This window comes from Bufo gargarizans, chromosome 3 (genome assembly GCF_014858855.1).
Source record: "Bufo gargarizans isolate SCDJY-AF-19 chromosome 3, ASM1485885v1, whole genome shotgun sequence".
Classification (NCBI taxonomy): Eukaryota; Metazoa; Chordata; class Amphibia; order Anura; family Bufonidae; genus Bufo; species Bufo gargarizans.
In genome coordinates this window covers 468,804,590-468,814,205 of record NC_058082.1, presented here as the reverse complement: position 1 = coordinate 468,814,205, position 9,616 = coordinate 468,804,590, and the positions used below count along the sequence as shown (strand labels likewise).

At 49.9% G+C, this 9,616-nt stretch overlaps 1 protein-coding gene across 4 annotated transcripts in view; it reads right to left on the bottom strand.

Annotated features, from left to right (window-relative positions):
- Positions 1–931: 931 nt before the first annotated feature.
- The window catches only part of PRDM15 (PR/SET domain 15), a 59,683-nt gene continuing 50,998 nt past the window's right edge, over positions 932–9,616 (bottom strand). For 2 of the 4 annotated variants that reach the window (XM_044283701.1, XM_044283702.1), the window contains exons 24-25: positions 3,443–3,646; positions 933–2,274 (exon numbers count right to left, since the gene is read on the bottom strand). In XM_044283701.1, coding sequence (XP_044139636.1) covers positions 1,765–2,274; positions 3,443–3,646 — 714 coding nt within the window. In that variant the 3' untranslated portion in view covers positions 933–1,764. Of the gene's footprint in view, positions 2,275–3,442; positions 3,647–9,616 lie in introns of all 4 variants that reach the window. The other 2 variants (XM_044283703.1, XM_044283704.1) reach the window with 2 other exon arrangements.

Genomic DNA, 9,616 nt, shown 5'->3' with positions numbered 1-9,616 from the left:
AGCCGTATGCTCCACAGAGTTGGGCTTTATGGCAGAGTGGCCAGAAGAAAGCCATTACTTTCAGCTAAAAATAAAAAGGCGCGTTGTGAGTTTGTGAAAAGGCATGTGGGAGACTCCCAAAATGTATGGAGGAAGGTGCTCTGGTCTGAGGAGACTAAAATTAAACTTTTCGGCCATCGAAGAAAAAGCTATGTCTGGCGGAAACCCAACACATCACATCACCCAAGGAGCACCATCCCCAGAGTGCAACATGGTGATGGCAGCATCATGCTGGGGGGATGGGACTGGCAAACTGGTCAGAGTTGAGGGAAAGATGGATGATGCTAAATACAGGGATATTCTTGAGCAAAACAAGTCCCACTCTGTGCGTGATCTGAGGCTCGGACGGAGGTTCACCTTCCAGCAGGACAATGACCCCAAACACACGGCTACAGCAACACTTGAGTGGTTTAAGGGGAAACATGTAAATGTGTTGGAATGGCCGAGTCACAGCCCAGATCTCAATCCAATAGGAAATCTGTGGTCAGACTTAAAGATTGCTGTTCACAAGCGCAAACATCCAACCTGAAGGAGCCGGAGCAGTTCTGCAAGGAGGAATGGTCAAAAACCCCAGCGGTAAGATGTGGCAACTGCTCATAGAGAGTTATCCAAAGCGACTTGGAGCTGTGATTGCCACAAAAGGTGGCTCTACGACGTATTGACTTTAGGGGGGTGAATAGTTATGCACATTGACCTTTTCTGTTATTTTGTCCTATTTGTTGTTTGCTTCACAATAAAAAAAAAAAAATTAAAATCATCTTCATAGTTGTGGGCAAGTTCTGTAATTTACATGAGGCAAATCCTCAAACAATCCATGTTAATATCAGGTTGTGAGGCACCAAAAAAAAAAAAAAAAAAAGTCAAGGGGGTGAATACTTTTGCAAGGCACTGTATATGTGGACCGGATTACATTACTATCCTAGCTGAAGGCAGCAGGAGGCCATTAGACTGACTTGTATCCACGCTCTGCAGAGAGATGTGTAATTTATTAGGAAGTTCCAGCTAGAATAAACCATGTGACGCACGTCGGCGACAATAAATTAAATTTCACGAGGTGAAAAATAAAAATAAAACATCTGAATGATAATCATTTGCTCCATGATCAGACCTGGGGGAGAAAAAATAATCACCAGTACATAGAAGATTTGATGACAACCAATATGGTCGCCATTACAGCTCCCAGCTTTTCCAGACTTCTGTCTTTCCATGCAGATCAGCATTCTTGGAAAGTGTGTGACAACCACTGTGGGATCTGTCATGGCAGCCACATTGGTTGTCACCCAGGTTTTCCAGTATCCTGTCTAATTGTGCATGGAAATCTAGGAGGAGTTTGGGAAAGGTGAGTGCCAACCCACATGGCTTCCATTACTGCCCCATGATTGGCTGTCACCCAGCTTTTCTAGAACCCAGATCTGCCGATTTTGTACCAATCCTGTAATACCATTCGAGCAGGAGTCTGGGAAAGCTGGGTGACAAACGATATGTATACCATTACATCTTCCATACTGGTGGTCACTGGAGATTTTTATGTTTATTTTTTTTTTTAAAGGGGAAATGTCCCTTAAACGTCATTAAATTTAACAATGAGATTTATTTCATGGTCGTCTCGACCTCTTGATTTCCACAATCTCATGATGTCATCAGGCCAAAAAAATAAAAAAAAAGTCTGATTATTAATTACCCCATTAGTCCAGTTCATAGCTTAGTCGGCGACTAATTGATAGCTTAGTAACTGTACATCTGTTCTTGTGAGTCCGCTTCACCCGCTTGTCCGGTCTGTGCGGGAGAAGTGTGCGGCTCCTGGTCTGTTTGCTCCGAGGCCGGTTCTTCCTCCGTTGGAGGCGGAGTTTCCCCCACAGGTACCGCCCTCCACGTCAGAGGTCCCTCGGTTGCGATCTGCCCTCCCAGCGGAGCAATGGAGTTCACAAAGGTGGTGAGGTTGATGAAGTGGGCGACGGGATGAGGCCCGGCAGCTTCCGGCGCTGCCGTTATTGCCAGCTCGGCTGGCCGGTTGTGAAGCACGGCGCTGTCGCTCACGGCGTCGAAGGTCACAGTCAATATGGAGCTGTCGAGCTGGAGCTGGCGGTCAGGAGCCGTCAAGTGGCCCACCGCCACTGGCTGCAAGCTGGCAAACTGAGTGCCTGCCGTGGTGGTGATAGGAGTGACCGTTATGTTGGTTAATCCCACGGTGCACGATGGGACGGGGACATTTCCATCGCTGATCATCACCACAACCTAAAAAGACAGATATGTTTTTAAAAATAAATGCAAAAGGGGCAGAACTGCGCTGTCTATGTTCTAGAGCGCTAGCACGCCCATTACAATTGTGACCTCAACACCCCCTTTAATTATGCCAGTGTACCTCCTGTTGCCAATGTTGTCAGAGCCCCGCCCCCTGTACATGCTAGTGCAACAATAGTCATCACTGCACCCAAGATCTCCGAGCAATGCTGCAGGCAAGATGTCCGGCCCTGGCAATCAAAGGGGTGAAGGGGGCCCCTCATCGTTGGTTACCTCTAATGAATGAATCTATTCGCACATCTCTAATTCTGAACTACAGGTGGTTATACTCCAGTGACATCCAGAGCTGTATTCCCAATTCTGCTTGTGGTCACAGACATCTCCACAGACCCACCCCAAGAAATTTTGTGGGGCTTCTGGGATGCACCCTGTTGCACTGCATTTTGTAAAATTCAGGTGGGATTTGTAAATGCAGCTCTAGATGCGAATAGAGTAGAAGAAAGGATATAATTAAGAAGTAGTGGAATCCATTAAAATGACCCTTCAGTAAAATACCTTTACCGTTATGGAGCTCTGCTTTGTGCTGATACTATTAGGCCTCGTTCACATTTCCATGTCAATGTCACGTCCATAATTATTATAATTTTTTTAAAGTATGGGTTTCATCTGTGAAGGATCCGTATGTTTGTTTTTACCCTTCATGTGTCATCCGTAATTCACTGAAGTTGCTCAGCTGAAAATTAATTTCCAAAGAATCTCCTATCAGTCTTCAGTGAAAAACGGACGCAACACGGATGACAGTGATTTTCACGGACCCATAGACTTCAAATGGGCGTGCTTGGCCCGCATTATGGATCAAAGTAGTTCATGTGCCCATGTTTTTTTTTTACTAACCCACGGTCAGTAAAAAAAAATACTGAAATGTGAACAGACACATTTAAATCCATGGGTACGGGTGCACACGTCAGTGAAAAACGGAAATGTGAACGAGGCCTTATTCCTCCTGGAAACTCATGATTATATGCACAACTTGATGTTACCATTCCCTATTAATGAGGGGGGGGGTCTCTACACATGCTGCCTCTGTCCAATCAGTGCCGGCAGCGTCACCATGTACATCACTTGTATCTCTACCCCAGCACACAGGGGGACAGTGGCTGACCTGTTGCAGGGTCTCTACGGCGGAGCCGTCCTCTCCATTGCCACTGCTGAATTCCACCTCCTTGTTACCATACTGTGTAAACTGGGAGTCCCCGTGCACTGGTTCCTCCATCCCGCCTCTGGCCTTGACATGCTGCGTGTGAGCGGTCACCAGCCGTAGCGGTTTACTCCTTGGCATTTCTTCGTCCTCTTCATCTAACACTGGCTGTGAGGAGAGAAAACCATCCACATTACAGTCACCAGGTAAATGGAACACCGAGGAGGGAGCCAAATCCCCGCCATAGACCAAGGTAAATGATACAATTCTAGTAGCCAGCAGTCACCACTAGGAGGAGCTCACTGTACAATACTGTGTCCATTGTATGTATGCATTGAGCGCCATCTAGTGGTGGCTGAAGGCAGCCAGAAATATGAAAAAAATTATTATATGCAGAGGTTTTGGAGTGCTGTGCCCTATAAATATATACTATTTGTGAGATAATCAGCACAGAGCACTGGATTGAGTTAAGTTAAAATGAGTTTCCACCACTGAGCAACATTTAGTTAAAGGTGTTCTCTGGACTACAGATATTGAGAACTTATCCGCCGTGAAGAACATCAATAGTATTGAGCGAATCAAAGTATCCAAATGGACTTCGATCAGAATTTCAGGGAAAATTTTATTTTCCACGAAGATAAACAATTAGAACTTTCAGGGGTTTAAATAAAAAAATAAAAAATCATACTCATCTCATCCATTTGAGCGCAAAGAGGCCGCAGCAGCCATCTTGATTGAAGTGCGTGAAATCTCCGGCACAGCGACATACAGGATCTTCAATCAAGATGGCCAAAAAGGCCTCTTCACGATCAAATGGATGAGGTCTTTATTTATTTTTCACGATTAACTCCTGAAAGCCCTAATTCTTTATCTCAGATGCCGCGATGCGCTGGATGTTATACAGTGTACAGAGCTGGAGGCAGACAGCTCCATACCCTGCCTAGTGGCCATGCCAGGTACTGCAGCTTAACGGAGTACGAGCAGGAGCACGTATTGCAGATCCTGCCCGTGCCCCCCCAGGTTTAGCTGAGCGGGCTCCTGCCTGTGCCTGCTTCGCTAAGCTAGGAGTCCTGCATGTCCGCTTTTGGCACAGGCAGGAGCCCCTACAGAGAGATGAGGTATAATGGAGAGATCTGCACCTGTTCTGTGTTTCTGACCCGCACCTGGTTTTGGCTCCCAATCACTGAAGAAAATCACTGATCAAACACTGATGACTGTGTGAAAGCAGCCTTTCGGAAATTACTTGAAAGAATTCCCCTTTTAAGGTCAGTGTCCTAGGATTATTTAACAAATAAGACGCCTGTCCCAATGCACAATTCTATTTAAAGGGGTCCTGTGGGATTTACATAATGATGACCTATCCTTAGGACTCCTGGCAATCCCGCCAACCAGCTGTTTGAGAAGACTGCAGCAATGTGGCCTCCTCACCTCTTAACAAGCACAACGCCGTCCCTTAGAGAGTGGTTGTGCTTGGTATTGCAGCCCAGGCCTATTCACTTGACTAGGACTGAGATGCCTGATGAGGATAGCTCATCAAATATGTAAATCCCAGAGAGCCCCTTTAAAAGTCAGGGTACCACGGAAATTATTTATTTCCCTGGACAAAAGAGAAATAACTAAAAATCACAACATGAAAAAGGATGAAATCAATGGACCTGTGTCATTTTTCAACCAATGTAACTATGTCGCATTATAAAAAGGCACAAAGTATTGCTTTTTGCAGACACAAATCACCGGCAAAAAATTCTTCATTGGGACTTCCAAAAAGGTGCAAAACATTTTCTAATTTCTTAACACGCCTTCCTGTAACCACCAGGTAATTATTTTTTCAGTTTGCTCAGACAATGTCCTTTTAAATTGGTCATCCAATGTTATAAAATATAAAACAACCCACACATTTACAGTGGATATAAAAAGTCTACACACCCGTGATAAAAAGGTCAGGTTTCTGTGATGTAAAAAAATGAGACAAAGATAAATAATTTCAGAACTTTTTCCACCTTTAATGTCACCTATAAACTGTACAACTCAATTGAAAAACAAACTGAAATAAAATAATATGGTTGCATAAGTGTGCACACCCTTAACCTCTTCAGGACACAGGGCGTACAGGTACGCCCTTATGTCCTGGTACTTAAGGACACAGGGTGTACCTGTACGCCCTGTGTATTTCCGATCACCGCCGCGCAGCGGGCCTTGGTCGGAAGCCGGTGCCTGCTCAAATCATTTCGGCGATCGCCGCAAACCGCAGGTCAATTCAATTGCGGCTTTTATCTATTGCGGCGGTGGGCGGTGCCATCGGGTCCCCATTGGGCTGTGGGGGGGACCCGATGGCATGGAAGGCAGCGCGATGCCTTCCTGAGGCATCTGCGCTGCCTTCTGGTGAAGAGCCTGTGAGATACAGCCCCCTGGATCTCACAGGCCCCGGAAGCTGCATGAGTAATACACAATATTACTCATACAGCCAATGCATTCCAATACAGAAGTATTGGAATGCATTGTAAAGGATTAGACCCCCAAAAGTTCAAGTCCCAAAGTGGGACAAAAAATTAGGTGGAAAAAAAAGTTTTCCCCAAATAAAGTTAAAAAAAATTGGTAAAAAATAATTTTCTCGTAGTAGGCATTGGGGGACACAGCACCATGGGTATATGCCCAGCTGCCACTAGGAGGCTGACACTAGAAATAAAAAAAAAGTGTTGGCTCCGCCCAGGTGGGCTATACCCCTCTGCCAGAGCCGAGAGAGATCAGTCGGTACAAAAGCAGTAGGACCACCTGAACCAAAAAGAAAAACTGAAAGCCAACAAGTCTTCAACTGGGGAAACCCGACAACCACTTAGGCAAACGCCGGGACCTCAAACAAGAAGAAACTCAAGAAGGGTAGGATCTGTGTCCCCCAATGCCTACTACGAGAAACGGATTTTACGGTGAGTACAAAAAATCTATTTTTCTCGTGCATGGCATTGGGGGACACAGCAACACCAGGAAAGGCGAACGGCAAGAAAGCGCCGCCAGTTCGGAGACTCGGCGGATGGAGGTGACGGCCACGAGGAAGGCCACCTTAAACGATAGAAACGACAGAGATCTCTGACAAGGTTTCGAAGGGTGATGACTGAAGGGCGTCGAGGACGAGATTCAGGTCCCTTGGCTCCACCGGAAAGCGAAAGGGAGGGGCTCGGCGAGCAACACCCTGTAGAAAAGTCCTAATCTGAGCCCGCGAGGCCACAGGACGCTGGAAGAGGACCGAGAGGGTCGAAATCTGCCCCCTGAGAGAAGCCAGGCGAAGACCCTTCTCAAAACCGGCATGAAGGAAGGCCAGAATGTTAGGGACGGAGAAACGGAGAGGGCGAAAACGCCCGGATTCGCACCAGGCAAAATACGCTCTCCAGGTCCGGTAGTAGATGCGGGCCGACTGGGGTTTGCGAGCGTGAAGCATCGTCTGGATGACCGAGTCCGAGAGGCCACGGGACTTCAGGACCGCGGTCTCAACAGCCACGCCGTCAACGAAGCTGAGGTAAATTCGGGTGGAACAGAGGGCCCTGAGAAAGGAGATCGTGGCGCAGAGGGAGTTGCCACGGAACGTCGGCGAGCATAAACACCAGATCTAAGTACCACGCTCTGCGCAGCCAATCCGGAGCCACCAGGATCGCCGGAACATGGGCTGCCTTGAGACGCTTGAGTACTCGGGGCAGGAGAGGAATGGGGGGAAATAGGTACAGAAGGTCGAACTGAGACCAAAGCAGAACTAGGGCGTCGACCGCGAGAGCCTGAGGGTCACTGGACCGCGCGACATAGCACGGGAGCCTGTAGTTGAGGCGCGACGCAAAGAGATCCACGTCTGGAGTTCCCCAACAGTGACAAAGTTGGAGGAACACTTCTGGGTGGAGAGACCATTCGCCCGGGTCGACGAGCTGACGACTCAGGAAGTCTGCCGCCCAATTGTCGACCCCGGGAATGTGTATGGCGGAGAGGACGGGGACGTGCTTCTCCACCCACTGCAGGATACGGGAGGCTTCCTGTAGGGCCATCACACTACTGGTGCCGCCTTGGTGGTTCAGAGAGGCCACGGCGGTGGAATTGTCCGTCTGAACCCGGATCGGGAGACCGCGGAGACGTGGGGTCCAGTGAGACAGTGCCAGGAAAATTGCCCTGAGTTCAAGAACATTGATCTGCAGGGAGGACTCCTGAACAGACCATGGACAGTGAGGGACTCGAAGACCGCCCCCCAACCCGAGAGGCTGGCATCCGTGGTGATCACCCGCCAACTGGGGGTGGAAGGAAGGACCGGCCCAGGGACACTGTCCGAGGATTCAGCCACCAGGAGAGATCCTGGCGAAGCTGGGGAGGGAGACGGGTCTGGCGATCGAGGCCTGCCGGGAACTTGTCCCACCTGGATAGGATGAACAACTGAAGGTCCCGGGAGTGGAATTGGGAATAGGGAATGGCTTCGAAAGAGGCCACCATCCTCCCCAGGACGCGCATACACATCCTGATGGTCAGAGAGGACGGGTCGCAGAGACGAGTCACCCCCGCCTGAAGAGAGGCAATTTTCTCTGGGGGAAGGACTTGGAATGGTTGATGAGCCATCTGAACTGGGCAAGAGCCGAGAGGGTGATGCGTAGGCTGGACAGGTTGTCCTCCAATGACTGGGCCCGAATCAGAAGGTCGTCCAGGTAAGGCACCAAGGCGACCCCCCTGGCACAGAGAAGGGCCACGAGAGGCACTAGTACCTTTGTGAAGACCCTCGGAGGCCAGGCCGAAGGGTAGGGCGACGAATTGAAAATGAAGAGAACCCACAGCGAAGCGAAGGAACTTTTGATGGGAGAGGGCAATGGGGACGTGCAGATAAGCGTCCTGAATGTCGATGGACGACAGGAACTCGTCCGCCTCCAAGGAGGCGATCACCGACCGGAGGGATTCCATGCGAAAATGACGGACAAAGTGATTGAGCGCCTTCAGGTCCAGGATTGGACGGAGCGAACCGTCCTTCTTGGGAACCGTAAACAGATTCGAGTAGAACCCCTGAAAGCATTCTGATTCCGGAACCGGAACGATGACCCCTAGATGAGCTCCTCCAAACGCTTCCCAAAAGAGGAAGAGAAGGGAAATTAGAGCCTTCTTGGAGGCGGAATCCACCGCCCAAGAATGAAGCGAGATGGTGCGGCGAATAGCCACAGAGTTAGCTGAAACTAACTAACTAAACTTGGATGCCTGGTAAATTTGAGAGGCAAGCACCGCCAGTTCCCCCTGAACCGAGTCTGGAGGTAAGGCTCGGACAAGCTGTTTTGCCCAGATAGCGCAGACCTTGGCCACCCAGGAGGCGGCAAACGCAGGACGGATGGCGGCACCCGCTGCCACGAAAGCCGCGTCGGCCAGTGGAAGAGTAGTAGCTTTCGCCAGGCGAGCAACCTGAGGGTCTATCTGAGGAGGAACCGTCCAGAGGTTGACTGATTCCTCAGAAAAAGGATGAGGGACATCTGAGGCCTTGGTAAGGTGAAGGCGCCGATCAGGGTGACGCCACTCCTTAGCCAGAAGTGCGTCAAGATCCTCGTGATTTGGGAAAACCACAGTGGAACGTCTAGAACGGCGGAAGGACACCGACACCTGGGAGGAAGAAGGATCGTCCTGCACATGGAGCGTGTCCCGGACGGCTTTATTGAGATCCTGTATGGCCGCAGACATCGCCGAGCACCGCTCTGATTCAGAATCAGAAGCAGAGGAGTCCCCAGGAGCGGCGGAAGCGGCTGAAGAAGAAATCTCGCCCGTCTCAGACTTATCCGGGGAATGATCCGAGGAAGCTGAGGAAGAGTGGGACCCGGCTGAGGTCGCTTGCAGGATCGCGTGCCAGAGCGAGAACGGACGTCCCCAGCGGGAGAGTCCCTGCTAGAGACGGCCGCAATCTGGGCAGGCAGACGGTCCAGAGACTGCGCCAGGGATTGGGAGAGACTGGCAAGGTTCCCTATGGCTTGGGACAGGGTAGCAGCCCATTCCAGAAGAACCGACACGGAGGGGACCGCAGGTGCGGCCTGGGGTTGAGGCACTGCGCACAGAGGGAGTTAGACTGGCCGCATGGCAACTTCCGCATGGGAACACAGCGCCGAGAGGGATTGGCAGAACGCCGAAAATGATCCCCAGAAAAGC